At 38.0% G+C, this 16,892-nt stretch overlaps 1 protein-coding gene across 1 annotated transcript in view; it reads right to left on the bottom strand.

The window, feature by feature from the left end:
- Positions 1-283: 283 nt before the first annotated feature.
- SMS (spermine synthase) overlaps positions 284-16,892 on the bottom strand; it is a 43,624-nt gene continuing 27,015 nt past the window's right edge. Inside the window, exons 7-11 of the mRNA XM_066313963.1 lie at positions 16,304-16,393; positions 15,221-15,335; positions 14,678-14,757; positions 4,330-4,445; positions 284-3,009 (exon numbers count right to left, since the gene is read on the bottom strand). Of these exons, the coding sequence (XP_066170060.1) occupies positions 2,967-3,009; positions 4,330-4,445; positions 14,678-14,757; positions 15,221-15,335; positions 16,304-16,393 (444 nt within the window). The 3' untranslated portion in view covers positions 284-2,966. The remainder of the gene's footprint in view (positions 3,010-4,329; positions 4,446-14,677; positions 14,758-15,220; positions 15,336-16,303; positions 16,394-16,892) is intronic.

Genomic DNA, 16,892 nt, shown 5'->3' with positions numbered 1-16,892 from the left:
TACAGAAAATTAACTCTTTCTAGGCAAATATCCCTGAAATCTCAAGTGATTCCCCCCCCATTACCAATATCAGTGCACTGTTCCATACTAGAGTATCTTATCTAAGCATTATATGGAAAATAACTGAGTTATTAATCTGAGACATAAAAGATACTCAATAAAAGGACCAGGAAGTACCATTATGTGATAGGGAAAAAGGAGGTACACTGGTAAGCATCATACCCATCAATTCTGTGATTTGAGCGCTGAATCCACAACGGATTTAACAATTCAAACACACAAGTAATGACAGCGTACCTTTATTTTAACATGTGCACTGCACTGATGCAGTAGATACAACACCAGCAGTCTTCTCCTTGCACAAACTACTATCAGTCAATAACTTCTAGGTGGAAGCAGCATTCAGTGCAAAGAATAATTAAGAAACCTCTAATGTTAACCATGTCTTGGGAACTGTTTGCATACATAGTGCAGCAATCATAGCCATTTCCCAACTGGCCTAAAACATGGAAAACTGATCAGCTATAGCAGTTTGCATTTGAAAATCCTAACACAGAGACTTGTTTTTCTTTAAAAAAATCTACACTACAGCAACAAATAAATAAAGACTAATAAATGTGTATATATTTGTTCCGAATCAATTCAGCAACTTAAAAAAATATAATGTTCAGTGTTTGCTGAATTGCTTTATACTGCATCTATCACTTCAAAACACTACATTAAAAAAAAGGTAAAGAAAAAATAATTCTTCCAACTGTCGTCATACCCTATTAGTTGAAAAGATTGCAAGCACTGCCGCCTCTCAGCTACTAATATGCAGTTCAGATCCCCTGGTCATTCTGGAAATCTTTACAGAACAGCAGCACCCTGTGCAGTGATGCTATAGGGAAAAACAAGCCTTGGTACAATGATCAGATTAAGTCATCACTCCTTGCTAAAAATCAAACCACCTCCAGTTTTTGTGACTGATTTCTACATCTGTCATGCTCACCCAGGAACACAGATGCTCTGAGCTCTGTTCCTGTGTGCTTCATTTCACCCACATGAGTAATCACATGAAGAACCAATGGAAATATTCATGTCTGTCAAGTTATGGTACACCTGTTTTACAGGATATCTGCATTCATCTGCAGCTAGACAATAAACTGACTGCAGTCCTGGATCATAAATGAAGAGTCTCTACTAGATTATAGGTAATAAAATCAAAGTTTTTTCTGAGATGCCTACAACAGAGCTAGAACACTCAGGAAAATACAGGAAACTTTATTCTACTTAGAGGGAAGCTCTGTTCTTTGGGAGCATTCAGTGATTCACAAGCTGTAGGCCATGGAAGAACTTCATCCTGTGTAATTGAGGATAATGGAGATAATTTAAAATAGTAAGAAAAATGTTTCTATTGGCTATTCAAACTGAAAACATTTTAACAGTTTTAGACCAATTACAGACAAAAGAAAAAGCCAATTTTGGCACATTTTCTAGTATCAATCTGGAATTCTGCACAGGCTGCTCTGATTCCATGAAGAGTTTATGTATGTGGAGGGATGCAATAAAATTTTTCTTTATGTATGGTTTAAGAACATAAAAGACAGCTTTTGTTTGGTTTGTTTTCATTACTAGTATCTTGGTGGAACAAATCAACTCTTTCCAATAAAACTAAGAAAATGTTGACATGGGTGTTGAATGACATATTATTGTTCAGGATTAGAGTGTTTAGGGAAACAGCACACATTTTATTCTACCTTGGAAAAGTAAAAAATGCACATATTGGTCATATCCTTCCTACCTCCTTTCAAGTAGGATTTTTAAACAAATATTTTAGTTGATACATAGCAAACTTACAAAAATATAACTTTTGACAGTATGAGAAACTACTAAAGAAAAATGCAGCTTCTTTCAGAACAGAACTACAATGTCCCCCAGCTTCTACTGATTTTTACACTGCAAGTGAATCTAACTGAGCAAGAGCCTCATACAGATGGGCCAACTGTGGCAATACAACAAGCACTGACCCTACTGAAGCACATATACACACTTGCTTCAAAACATTCAGTACAGGTGCACGTAAAGATAGATCACATCACACCCACATTTCTTCATCCTCTAAGCCAACCTTTGCTGCAAAAACTTAGTGCTTCCCATAATGCTGGGGAGAAGACATGCCCAAATGAACCTCACTACATTCAATGTCTTGCACTGTGGTGGAATGAAAACCCAGCCTTGATCTTCTTGCTTCTGAACAAAGCTACTGTCAAATCTGCATCAGAATCCAAATAATCAATACCTCAGCAACTGCAGGATTCCAGGAGGTAAAAGGCCAAAGATTCTTCTGCAGCAGAGATTACAGCAATGATGAATGAAACTAGGGCAAATAAAAATTTGAGACTGGCTTTTTTCCCTTTGCAACAAAGGACTTAGGGTATTCTCTCAAAAGATTTTTTTTTCTTTTTAGTTATGCCCTTCTCTATATGGAAGCACTGCAGTGTTCTGTTCATTTAAAAAAAAAAAAAAAAAAAACACACAAAACCCCTCTCCCATTTTCAAAAGCACCATAAATGAAAAACTGTTGGAAAAACAAAATCAACAAAAACTCCATGGACCACCCTTCAGTGATGAAATGCTAAAGATGTTTTTTTTAATCAACCAGTTTGTGAAGATCTACAAAAAATAAAAAGGATCACATTCTAAAGGTTCAGTGCAGTCAGCAGCTACATAGTTTTGCTGCTTATTCATCTTTAAGTTGACGTTCAAAAATAACACCCTAGCTTGTCAAAATATACATTTTCCATTTCCTTTTAAATTAAAATAATAATAAAAATTTAAAGAATTCACAATCATAGCATGACTAAGTTTCAGGATCATCTACAGCATATAATTTAAAGGTTCAAGATGCCAATATGCAGCATGTGGCAGGCCTATATGCTCCATGCAGCATGTACATTGAAGATAATCTCAAATAATCTTGATGTTCAGATGCCAGTCTGTTTCTTCCAAATCGTGTAGAACACCCATCTGGAGAAAATAAGCAGTTAAGGAAAAAAAAAGTAACACTTGTACACAGTTAAAATGTTGCTCTTTCTACTTATATTTAAATTCTGAAAACTTCTGGTAACTCATAAAGGGTAGGCAAAGCACTCAAAAGTGAAATCTCCCTGGATTCTCTTCTTGACTCGGCAGTTCAAAGATGCCTATTCTTCAAATCACATACATGTTCATTAAGGCCTGGTAGTTGTAAAGGCAAAAAAACCCAGTTTCTCTGAAACTGTAAGCTTTAAAGGCAAGTATCTTGACATGCTTCACATTCTTTTGTCTTGAAAATGAGAGGTCAAATCTGCATTTCACAAAGAGCTGACAATAATGAGAAGCAGGAGGAGCTGGCTGTAGTCAGCCTGGAGTCAGTATGGAGTTGCAGCAGCGAACACTGCCAGGCTTAGAGACACACAGGGGAGGCAAATGAACACACAAAACAGAGGAGAGGCTGTGGCAGTGTCATGTGCTTAATGTATTATGAATAAGAAGATCCTAGAAAGATATTCCCTTGTCAAGAGAGACAGCCATAGCAGGCTTCACCCTGCAGAAACATTTCCAGGGAGATCCCACAAAAGCGGCAAACACGAGGCAAATGCAGCTGGCAGAACCACTTTACAGTAGATCAAAATGTCCCTCTCACGCTAAGGGCTTGAAGTTCAAACTTCTAGGCTTCTTATATAACTTTCTTGACACCCCAGTTAGAAAAAATTCTGAAGGATTATTTTTAGGAATGCGATGTTACTGAGAATATGCATACCCCTCTGCTTGGAATATTTTTTTCCAGTAACACTAACCAGTAACGATTATTAGGAATTACTCTTCCTTATTACCCAATTTTTAATCCCCTTGATTAAAAATGAAGTTTGAGCTGTACGTTCAAGAATAGCTTTATCAGACCATATTTAAAGATCTGGACCACGCTAATCTGTATGAAGTTAATTTCTTATTTTTGTAGAAGAAAAAAAAGAAACTAAGATACTGCCTTGTCAGAACTCCCAGGCAGCATTACTCTTATCATACAGTTTATCCTACATCACATATACCACTCTAAAACATCAACAAAACACAGCCTGTTCATGAAAGGTGCTGATCATTTCACCAGCTGTGAATTTATAGCACTTTTAGAAAACAATTCCTGCAATTATCCCCATATAAAACTGCAGTAGTTCATTTACTATGAAAAGAACATTAAGTGTTTAAATCAGAACTGCCTTTCTGCTTGAGTTTATAACCTCCAACCAATCTATGCTTGCTTAACTTATTAATACACACTCTCCAGTCTTCTTCAGTCTTTAAGGATACAATTCCATGTAGGAGGGAACACACACAGTTTCTTTTGAAAACTCCACAGGACAATAAAGCCTGCTAAGCTGTTCTTCATACAGAGTCAAGGCATCAGTCAGATTGATACAGTTTCCCTGAAGAAAAAAAAGTCTCAGTCACAATCAAGCAAATAAGCAAAATTTCAGATTAATATATACATTTTGACATTACTGCAAGGCTCCCACACATTTCAGAACCAGATACATGCTGATCTTAATATTTAATATTTACAAGGCAAACACTGAACAGCTTGTCTTCATTCTGCCTACAGCAAACAACAATTACTTATCCTTTCAAGAAAGGGTAAGTATAGGGGGATTTCTATATTCTCATTAGCAGAAGCAATCATTATATGACGGCTTCCAGTTAAAACAGACCACCATGTGTTGTTTACCTATAACATCTACTCCATAACCATTTTCTTTATGATTGCTTAAATGTATTAGTAAACAGTATTACAACATCCAGATTTTTCTCAGTTATTTAACATTGCCTAGATCTTAGTGTTTAAAGGCACTATTAAAAAAACTATAGCCTCTTAATTTTAAACAGATTCCTCCACAAAACACTATGACAAAATACATCAAATTATACAGAAGTTCTCTGGCTGCAGGCTACATTGTCTTGAGTTTGTTATGCTTCTGAAAAAGAAGAGATTCCTACATTTTTTGTCTTAGGGGTGAAACAATATACCATTCTTGGAATACAAACACATCAAGGATTAAAGAGTGAGAAAGTAAAAAAAAAAACCCACACAAGAAACAAACACCCCACCCCCCTCAAAAAATAACCCAGAGCCCAAAAACCCCCCAAAAAACCAAACACCCACCCCCTCCACCCAAAAAATTAAAGCAAAAACCCCCACCCAACTCTCCCCCAAGCAACTCCTATTTGCAAGCACTACCTCGTCCCAAGATAAGTATTAAGAAGCAGAAGTTACTGCAATATATACCTGGGATCCCATATGGAGAAAGCTCTAATTGTAAGTCTGAATTCCCTATACCCATAACACATTTGAAGATTAAGTGGTTACAGTGAGCTCACCAAAACACCAGATTGAACAAACACCAGCTACCCAAAGCAATAAAAGTCGGTTGTGTAAGATCAATCAAAAAAAAAGCTTTGTCAAGTTTCTTGACTACATAACTGAGTAGACTATCAAATACTTTACAACATTAAATTCAACAGTCTTAGGAGGAGTGTGGCAAATTTAAGTTTTTTAGACACCAATCTGAAATTAAGCGAAGTTGAATACAGTCGCTACTGTGTGGTATACAAATCACTCAGTTGTTTTATTCCCCAGGCATAAGGCACCAATTGAAGACTCATTAAAAAAATATACTGTTGCTGTGGCACAGCACAGAGATAATAACTGTGTGATTGTGGTCAAGGTGGAGGTATTGTCAAAGGCCCTTGGCACAATGACAGCCAATGAATTTGAGATCTACTTCCACCACTTTCCTAAGGAAACTTCAGCTCAACCTATAGGCCCCAAACACGATAAACCAACCACGCTGTAACACTGCACATCAACAGCAAGTTATATGATGACTATGAAACTCTCCTCCACACAGTATGTGCCAGTCTGGCCTTATGTAGGGCAGGATGAGATCTTGAGGGATGTGCGTCCTCATTCTCCTCTACTGGTTGGGTTTACTTGCATGTAGTATAAATGTCTTTTACACTGATCTAGCACAAGTCTACTTCCCTCTTCTCATTTCAGATCAGTACATACAGAAGCATTAACTAGCATTTTCCAGAGTTACTCTCAATATAAAAATTCTCCAGCTTTCCCCCACATTTTACCACTTCTAGTGGAGGAACATTTGCCACAGAAGATAAAAAAGGAGAACAAGAAGGAATTTTTTATGTTAATGAATACACAGCACCTAATGATCCAGAACAAGAGCCAAAGCCCCACAAAACGATTACAAGAAATGCAAGGCACAGAAGTCGTGTCAGAAAGAAGAGTCTAAAGCAACAGCCTCCATCTGTGGAATGACAGAATCTCCCTACTGCTCTGAATGACTTTGGGAAGTGTTTGTGTGTTCACACAAGTACATGTAACTTGGGTTGTTTTTTTTTTTAACTGACCATTGAATGAAGTATCTTGCTATTTCCTGCCATTCAATAACATGTGCAACCTGCACCTGACTGTGAAAGAATGCAGACAGCTTAATTAGAAAAAGCTGTATCTAATGAAAAAAAATTAGCTCCCTTAGAGTCACATCTTATCCAATATTTTAGGACCTCTAGCTTGAAATGAGGACACCAGGAACCAAGAACTTACTCAATGCTTCCTAAGTGTCTGATTGCCTATGTTTCACATTGTGTTGCTTTGCTAAGGACACTGAAAAGCTTTTAAATCCAGGAGCAGAGTCTTTCATAAAGACTTGTTTTACTGTGCAGCTTATTTTTGGTGCTCACAGATTTTTATTTTTTTTTTAATAGCCTTAAAAGTATTATATGCACATAGATGCAACTGAAAGTTAATTTTCACAAAGCAAGGAACTAATATGAGTTTGAACAACTATCTGTGCTTTGTAAAACATACAACAGGCAGAGACCAAAACAAGCAGAGGCCACATATGAAACCAGTATTTCTAAACAGCTCCATTTACATTGCTTTTTCCATGAAAAAACATCAGATGATAACTAGACTCAAAGTGCAAAATGTACATTCTGACTTTGGGATTTATACTATTTTTTTCTACTTTTTATCAGTAGGATTTTTTTCACAGTGTATTTAAAATATTTCTATTTCCAGAGGAAGTGAAAAGATAATTCATTCCACTCATCTTCCCCTGAATTTTTTGCTCAATTTTTTTTTTTTGGATTGTGCTCAAGTTTTTACAAGTAGACAAAAAACTAAGTTGAGGTTAACACAGCATCTTCACAATGGTCTCAGGCACATAACGTGATTCTTGAGGTTGTCCTGTACAGACTGGGCCAGGAGCTGGATTTTGATGATTGCTATGAGCCCCTATAACTCCGCTTTATTCTATCACTCTCTCATCTTTTAAAAATCCTATTTGAGAAAGCATTCCTCCAAAAGAACTTGTATAAAACACGTTTGATTGTAATTGCAGTCATATTGCACAAACAGACCACTACTTGTTTATTCAGTAAAGGAAGGTGACATGCTGCATATAGAATTGTTCATATTTGGGTTTGGGTATCAGAAAACAAATGAGATTCATAAAAAGGTAGAAGACTAGCACTAACTGAGCACAATGAACAGACTGCTGCAGTACTTGTTTAGTAACCTGTTATTATCCAAGGGATTGTGGTGGGTTTTTTTGGTTCAGCTGCCCTTTACCAAACATATAATTTTGTTTCAACATCAGACTGAATGCAAAAGAAAACTAAAAAACAACCTGTGTGTGTAATTTGAGTTATAAATAGTAACACTGCTAGGTAATTTACAGAGCACACCACTATTATGTAGGAAGTTGAACAGGATACAGAATGATAGAAGAGTATCCAGTTTCCCAGACTGTTCCTTCAGTACTTCATCATTTGCCCCTTCTCTAGCAAGAGACAAATCACTGCAGACACCATGGAAAACAAATTACAGGAACACTGAATGGGCCAAGAAACAATTTTTTACTTTTCAAACCCAAAATTCCCTAATCTCCAAATCAAGATCTTGCCTAAAGGTTCAGACAACTCACCTAGCCCTTCTGTCAACCTTTTTCTTCTGGAGAAGTAGCATAGGATTTTATAGATCTGCACAGTTATTTTTTGTAACTATCTGGCTTTACTCAACACGAGGCTAAGCACTCCAAAAATCAAATCTACAAAACTTAAGGCTTATTTCAATAAACTTATTGAAAAATCACTATTATTAACACCTTTCCTTAAAACATGACCTGCTTTATTAACCAAGACTACAGTGTTGGTAATACTATCAATCACATTTAGATGTTCCAGAATCACTAAAATGCCACAGGGAACCAAGCCCAGAATGCAACGCAGAGATCTGTCCAATAACCTGTGTTCACTTTAATTTCCACTGCCTAATGAAGAGTTGTATGGCAGAACAATGCATTGTTTGTTCTGAACAGACACCATATAACTCAAACAATAGCTAATACTGAATGCTGTTAATAAGGTTTAAAGCAGATGACTCACCAATTACACATTTTCAAAAAGCAAAATCACTTTCTTTTTTCTCCCACAGGGTTCAGCCAAATTTTCAACATACACAGAAACCCCTACCAGACTTTTCTGCCCAGCCCCCTCACTTCATCTCTGTTCCATGTTAAACATTTGACAGGCAAGAACTGGGAGAGCAATGCAATTTTTTTTACCCCTTTATATGCATCTTTTAGACACAAAAGTACTTGAGGTAGTTTTAACTTCAAGATTAGCAAATCTTTATTTTTAAGGCCTTGCTTAAGACCGATGACTCCTGAACTGTTTCACAGACTCTGCATCCTGAATCTGCTCAGTGCTTGCACTCCCTTCAACATCTCATGCCCATCTACCAACATTCATTTTTCTGGGCTCCCACAAAGCATAAACTCTGTAGTTCCATGGGCTTAGTTTTTAGGTTTCTACAGGATAATGCACAACAAATTTAAATAACTTAAATAGATCGATACAGTTATAGTTAGATAACTAGATAGATACAGATACAGTTTAAATAGATACTGTTCTAGACAGACAAAAAAACATTACTTTAAGTGGCAAAAAAAATCGTTTAACACTTAAGGTTCCAGTTAACTCTGCCCATCTATAAAGTGGATGTGTCCATCAACTGGTTACAGGCTGAATTTAGGCCACCACGCTTCCTTCAACCCTCCAAAAGTAAACTAGTGAGTTGAAAGCAGGTGAAAGGATCCCTTTTCCACACTTACCCATTTCCTACGTGTCTTGATTTCTCGTGTCTTACATTGCTTATATGTCATTGCCACTGGACACCTTTGTGACTGTATGCCAGAAAAGTTTGATTTTTATTATTTTTAGCATGGATTTCTATTTTTATTCTATAATGATGGGCCAGAATTGGACATGGGTTGGGTTTTATCCTTCCTCACTTCAGAGTGACTAATAAGCAGTGAGACAGTATGGCACACGTAGCAGCAAAACTAGGCTTAGGTTTTGGGGGACAGGAAAGGAATTTATTTCCTTATTTGTTAAGGAAATAATGAAGGCAAGCCTGACTGTAAGTACCTCCACTGGCTGAACTCTCAGTAACAAAAGGAATGAAAATGTCTGTTCCTTAAAGTACCTCAAACTACCAAGAAATCACAGAAGCTCACATAGGGACAATACAGCCATTCTTCCAGCCTCCTTTCATGGGTCAGTCATGGAGAATCTTGCTCCCTCATTGGAAATGCTAATTAGAAAGCCCACACAGCAGCCAAAAAAAGGAGTCTAACTATGGAGCAACATGATGATTGTCTGGACATTTAGAGGGCTGTGTAAGAGAGTGGCCAGGAAGAGACAGCTTAGTGAAGGGCCACATGTTCATGTGGGAGACACATGATCCCTTGCACCAGGGTCAGAGCTATTTACTGGAACCTGTGAGTGGTCTGAGTTTCTACCCTGCCTGGGCTGAGTGACCCCAACCAGGAAGTCACAAATTCCTGTTCAGAGGTATTTTTAAAGGTTCTACTACATAAACAGACTGAAAATGATAGCCTTCTCAACCTCAAAAATTAGATCAACAGAACAAAAAAACTTAGCACAGAAAAAGGTATTTTCTTAGTTACACATAATCCACTGACACTCAGAGACAACCTTACAATTGGTCTCAGCATCTGATACAGCATGGGACAATCCTCATGTACTTCTTCGAAGGCACAACAGAATGATGGCTCAGAAGAACATAAGCCACATATCATGCTGATATCTACAAGTATATATACTCACTTGAAAGGAATCACTTGGGCCATCTAAAAAAATCATACTTTTAAAAAGTCCAGTACTGTAAAAACACTTAATGTGTTCAGAAACAAGTTGCTGGGAAGGTATTTAGAGATGAAAGTGGAACTCAGGGTACACCAAGGTCTTACATCCTCATCAACTCCCATTTCTCTCCACTGTGTTGGCTAGGAGCCTGTACCTCTGTCTCTACTTGGAGAATGTAACACCAAGCACCTCAAAGACATGGCTTCATATCTTATCATTAAACACTTTAAAGCACCAGCTTCAGAAGAAAAATTGAAATAAGAGCATGCTATTGAACCTCACAGTGCTGGGATTATGTTTAACAGTAAGTTTTCACAAACAAACTTCAAGTCTTAAACCTAAAGATGGGTTTGCAGTTTCTGCAGGCTAAGGGTCCTAAATCTCATGTCTCTCTTTCCAGATCCTGTGTAGGCTGTAACACTTAATATGGATGATGCAGCTAGAAAAGCAAGGGTGTATAAAGCATGGCTGCTACTCATACAAGTTTTTGTCCTAAGCTGTGATTACTATTTGCACAAAGAAAGTAGGGAGGCATTTTCCCCGAACACACTCAGACAAACTTAAAGCAGAAGATAATGACATCCATTAACTGCCCTTTTATATTTTTCCAGAGCTGAAAAAAAGGAAGAAGTCCCTTCTGCATTTTAAAATTGGCCACATAAGTTCTTATATCCCCAAGGAATACAAATAAATAGTCTGAAAAGTCTTCCACAGGCAGAATCTCAATAAATGTTAATAAACTGCCAGCCAATAGCAGTTACCTGCCTCCACCTAGTGGTGACAGGACATTCTGCAGCAGCATTTGGAGCACTTTGAGAATCACCAAGAAAGGAATCCCGAGGGAACCACCAGGTGTGTTAAGAGCAGTATGCCAGATATAATTCTTTTTATAATCTCAGATAAATTATATCCATCTGGAGTTAGACAGCACTAGACCCTGCCTGCTGACAATTCACGTGCAGATCAGAACAGTTTCCAAAACTGGTGCAGAGCTTAATGAAGAGGTGAAGAGCATTTCCCTTTATTTTCCCCAGCAGTACAGTATGCAAAAGGATGGCAATTCTGTGAACACAACTCCACTTCTGGGTAAAGCATTTCTTCGGCATTGAAACAAATGACATCCTAACTAGATGCACATGATTCTGTTCAGGATGCAAGGGGACAGACTACAAAGGACAAATTTTCAGTGCTACTACGACATAATGCCAAGTCAGAAGAGGAGACTGTAATTGCTGGCCAGTAGTCACCAGGACAACAATCCTTTTGCTGCATTTTTCCTATGAGACATTTCCTAATCATAGTAAAGATGAGGCTCCAACAAGTAAGTGGACATTCCCTCAGTCACTTTTCTTGATGATATTTAATATTTTTTCTTTTAGAGAACCAAATTGCAAAGAAGTGGCTGGGGAGCACAGAGTCCTGCATTTTAAAAACACAACTGCCTTAAAAGGCAGAATTTCTTCAGCAAGGCTTGCTGTGTAACAAACAGAAGTAGATAGTTGGACCAAAAGTAACCTAAATTCTTAATGCTAATACACACAGGTAAAACCAGGGGCATTTAACAGCAAACACAACAGAACATTTAAAATCTTTTATGAGTTCCCAATGTGTGACTAAGCTGCCAAAGTTGGTAGTGGTTCATGTTTGAACTTCTGTCTATAGTCTAACCAATCCTCCAAGTAGCCTGCTTCAGTTAGTTTAATTGAATTTAAATTAAAGTAATTCAACCAAAGTTATAGACAGGTAATTTTATTTAAAGCATCCCAGCAGTCTGTTGGACCAGACTGTTGAGTTGTCTGAGGGCATGGTGGGTTGACCCTGGCTGGATGCCAGGTGCCCACAAAAAACACACTGTCACCCCCCAGCTCAGCTGGGCAGAGGAAAGAAAATATTGCAAAAGGCTCAGGGGCTGAGGTAAGGATGGGGAGAGAGCACTCACCAGTTACCATCACAGGCAAACAGATCTGACTTGGGTAATAAACACCATTTCCTCATCAAATCAGTGAAAGAAAGCAGCAAGAGATAACTCTGAATTTTAACAACACGTTCCCCTACCCCTCTTTTCTCCCCATGGTGAACTTTACTCACAAATTCTCTACCTCCTCCTCACTGCACTGATGGGGGATGGGGAATGGGATTTGTGGTCAGTTCATCCCATGTTATTTCTGCTGCTCCTTCCTTCTCACACTCTGCTCCAATGTGGAGACAGTCCTCCAATGAACTTCTCCAACTCGAGTCCTTCCATGGGCTGCAGTTTTTCTTTAATTGCTGCAGCATGGGTTGTCTGCAGGGTCACAAATTCTGCCAGGAAGCCTGCTCTATAGTGTGGGCTTCCCATAGCATCATAGCCTCCTTCAGGCACTCACATGCTCCACCACAGGGTCCTCCAGGGGCTGCAGGAGGATCTCTGCTCCCCTGTGCAGCTTCATGGGCTGCAGGAGCACAGCCTGCTACACCATGGTCTTCATCATGGGCTGCAGGGGAATCTCTGCACTGGCACCTGGAACATCTCCTGCCTCTCCTTCAGTGACCCTGGAGTCTGCAGAGCTGCTTCTCACACATTCTCACTTCTCCCTCTGGCTGCAACTGCTGTTCTGCAGCAGCTTTTGGCCCTTCAAAAACCTTATCCCACAGGCAGTACCACAGTCACTGATGGGCTCAGCCTTGGCCAGGAGCAGGGCCATCCTGGAGCCAGCTAGCATTGGCTCTGTTGGACATGGGGAGTCCTTCCCCCCACTCCCCTACCAAAACCTGGCCACATAAACAATAAAGAGGATTACTCCATTTTCACAGAGGACTACTTTGTTTTTTTCAGGCCCAGCTGGGAAGTGGCTACAAGGACCATCAAATGGGCTGATCAACAGATGTATCAAAAGCTCTGACAGCTGTCTGTCCCAGTATTAACTGTCCTTTTTTCAACACCTTCAGGAAGACTAAATTGCTAGAGAACACTGCTTCTATACTCCAGTCCTTGCACTGGCTACCCATTAGCCCTAAGTTAATTTTAAGCCACATCAACTTGAATATTGTTTCTTTCCCATCCTGCTATGTACCACCTTTATGCTTTGGGACCACAAAATATAACATTGCATAGTTTTCACAACAGCAAAAATCCACCAGGGCTGGTTCAGGATTGCTGTCCTTCCTTTCTTTCTGTGCAAGCATATACTGGAGAGCTGAGTTATCACCTCCCATGAGGACAAAACAAGCAGCAGGGGCTGCACCAGTCTCCATATCTCAGCTGCTTCCAGCTGACTCAGAACAATACCCTGCCCTCTGGCTGCAGCACAGCCACCACTTCAGCCTTCAGCACAAACTTCTTCTCAAGAGTCTTTCCACAAAGTCCAACAAAACCTGTCCCCAGACATACCTTTACCTTCATTCCAATAAGGTGAACTAGTGTCATTGTGTATTATTCAAATAAGGTGAGCTAGTATCACTGTGTATGCTAAGAGTATGGCAACTGCAAAAAACCATCTGCAGTTTCCAAAACGTTTAGTGCTCTTTTAACAAAGTCTGCCACAAATATTTCCACTATTAACAGGACAAATGCCTGACAGAAATTAATATTTACAGTGTGGCAAAACCATGTTAATCATATATTTTAAATACAAGATAAATTTTCTTGCCCATGCAACCACAGCATTTTTAAATAGAGCAGCACGTTAGAATTGCCAGAAACCTCATCCTACAAGTTTTGCATTTCTTTATAAACCTGCACAATTTTACAGTAAGCCAATTTCTATATATTGCAGAGCTTAAGGATATTAGTCTAAAACACAGTACTTAGATTCTCCACACATCAGAAGACTAGTTTATGAGCACGACAAGAGAAATATAACTTCAGAGACTTAAGACTTCACTGATCCATCTGCTGGCTCCTGTCACATTCCTGTCACAATTGCACACAACTTTGTGGCATTCCAAATTCAGGATTACCTGAAGTATTTTCTGCTGAAAGCTATATCACAATTCTATTATCTATGAGGTGGGTATACTAATTTTCTCATCCCACTGCACCTATGTCAAAACTCTTACACCTTAATGACTCACAAATTTCCATGTTCTACACTCAGACACTAGCTTAAAATCCATGTACTTCATGAAGTACATCTGTTCTGCTTTCCCAAGAATTGTTTAGCTGCAATATTCTGTAGTATGCCTTGCTGAGTCTTAAAATTATGCTTCTAAACTCCAGACAAAAGCACTACATATTCAGCTGAAATAATGAAAAAAAAGACAAGTCAATTAGCAAATCCTAACTTTCATGCAAAATGCCCAAAAAGTCATTAAAGGAGAAAACCACCTTCAAGTAGATTTTTAGTAACTTTTGTCCTTTTTTTAAAAAGGAGCATATGCAAACTGCAGTAGATATAATACAGTACTTTACTGCATCCAAGTATCATACCTGTGTGAAGTATTTCCCATCTTGCTTCAGGACTTTCATTGAGAGGTCAAGAATCAACCGCAGAAATTCCCATGTGGAATCTGCATATGGAGAATGATTGAAAAAACAGCATATTATTGGCTTGTTTACTTAGTACGTATTCAAGACTTGCAAAGTTTTGAAAAAAAAAAAATAAAGCCTGGATTAAAAAAACCAAATGCAAACCACACACAATGGGAATGATGGCAGGAGTATTGTTTTTCTTCACAGGAATTTTCCTGAAGTTTCCAATAAATTCTGCAGTGAGGAAAATTTGCTGGAGTATGAACTCCACATACTTCTCAAGAACTACATGAGTTTATATTATTCTGTACTAAGATATTTAAAAGGGTACTAAGCACTTGCTGGTCTTTCCTAATACTTGAAAAAATTTAAAAACAGATGTCTTTTTTAGGCTCAGATTTGCTTTTTGAATAAAAAAAAGCATTATGCTGCAGACTATTATGCAGCAGGACAGAAATGTTGAAAATTCTCAGAAGTTTAGTAAATAAATTTGAAATTTACCTTCTTCTGGAGATGTGGAGATTGGAACAGCCGTCAGATCATTAATTACATAATCAAACATTCTTCCTTCTTTGGCATACCTCTTCAGTACAGGAATACAGTCTTCAATTAGAACCTGTTAGAATGAAATATTGTTGCTAGTCCTAAAAATACCCTAAAATTGACCAGGTAAAAGGAACAAATGTGGATTCACAGAAATTAAGACAGAAAAATTACAAAATTAAATGCACGTTTAATTTTAGGCTCCACTTTCAACCTCTTACATCACATAGAAAGGAGCAACATTGCAGGAATTATAACAATGAAAACACAGGCATTCCAGGACTGAAATTCCTAGATCTGTGACCACTGTTCTTTCTACCAAATGCAGACAACAGTTAGCAGTTCCAACATATGAGTTAAATTAGGTACTTGAAGGGCCACTGATTTCCACAGAGTAGCATGTGACTTCTCTGTAAATTTTTTGCATGTTTTTTATTAGCTCACTCCTGTAAGTTAATATCTGACAATATCTAAGGACCAGTACTGAAAGAAGAAACATGTCAAATTACACCTGGGCTCATTTTTAAGTGTTGTCAGATGCAACACAAAGACCTCAGATGCAGGGATGCATGACATTTGTTGGGAGTTTTATTTTTAATGTAATAGTAGTGTAATACTAAGGGATTTTGCCTATATGTTAAAAATAATTGTTAAATCATATTATAAATTCAGGTATTTTCAACAACATAGGACAACTAAAAAAGACACATTTCTTCTACCTTTTCAACAGCATAAAGAATGATGTTAAAGACAACATTCTTACTGCTAGCTCTTCATTTCTAAGTTACAGCAAACATTCTCCCATTTCATCCTCCTCAAAAGCTACATATACAATGAATTTTAGGTGTCTGAAGACCGAGTGTTAAAATACTTCCAGCATGAACTCCAGTTAATAAAGCACACAAGTGTCATACAAAAGGACAAAAAGCTTCCAAAGTTTGAGTCAGAAGACTTGTCCCCAAAACTTTGCCATAGCAGTCTTCCAGACTAAGTCTACATGTATTTGAAATGACTTGTAATAAAAGAAAACCAGAACCTTACCTGGTAGCACTCTCCTTTTAGATTGTCTAAGACATCTCCGCACGTTTTACGCATGTGTTTTTTACACCCGTCAATCACCATTTGGTCAATGTTTGAAGCTTGTCAAGGCATAATACATTCCAGACATAGAGGTAAGAGATTCTACTTCTTCAGAAACAAGTTCTCAAAGAGGCATTCACAAAAAAATAATTAGCTGTGTCTACTGGTATATATACTGCAATAGCCAACCTTTTGTACTGGCCTCCAGATTCAATTAGATGATTACAAAATGCTGACTTTTGGGTTTTACTAATTTTTGATATCTTAGGTTATCATTATGGTGAAAGACTGAAATGTGAACTGAGACTATTGAAAACTCCATAAAGTTAAACTAGGTTAAGATTTTAACCTTCATTTTTAAAATAATTATTTTTAGTCTTAGCAAAAGTATCCCAAAATCTTGGATCCATAGTTCATATGACTAACACTGGTTTACACTACAAACTATAGCAATGTTGAAATTTTGATTTGTAACAGTACTTTTAAAACAGGTTTGGCCAATTTATCAATACAGTTCATCAAGTCCTGACATGCCTATTGATTTTTTTTT

The sequence above is a fragment of the Sylvia atricapilla genome, chromosome 2, assembly GCF_009819655.1.
Source record: "Sylvia atricapilla isolate bSylAtr1 chromosome 2, bSylAtr1.pri, whole genome shotgun sequence".
NCBI lineage: Eukaryota > Metazoa > Chordata > Aves > Passeriformes > Sylviidae > Sylvia > Sylvia atricapilla.
Note: the sequence above shows the minus strand (reverse complement) of the source record. Positions and strands in the feature narration are given on the sequence as shown.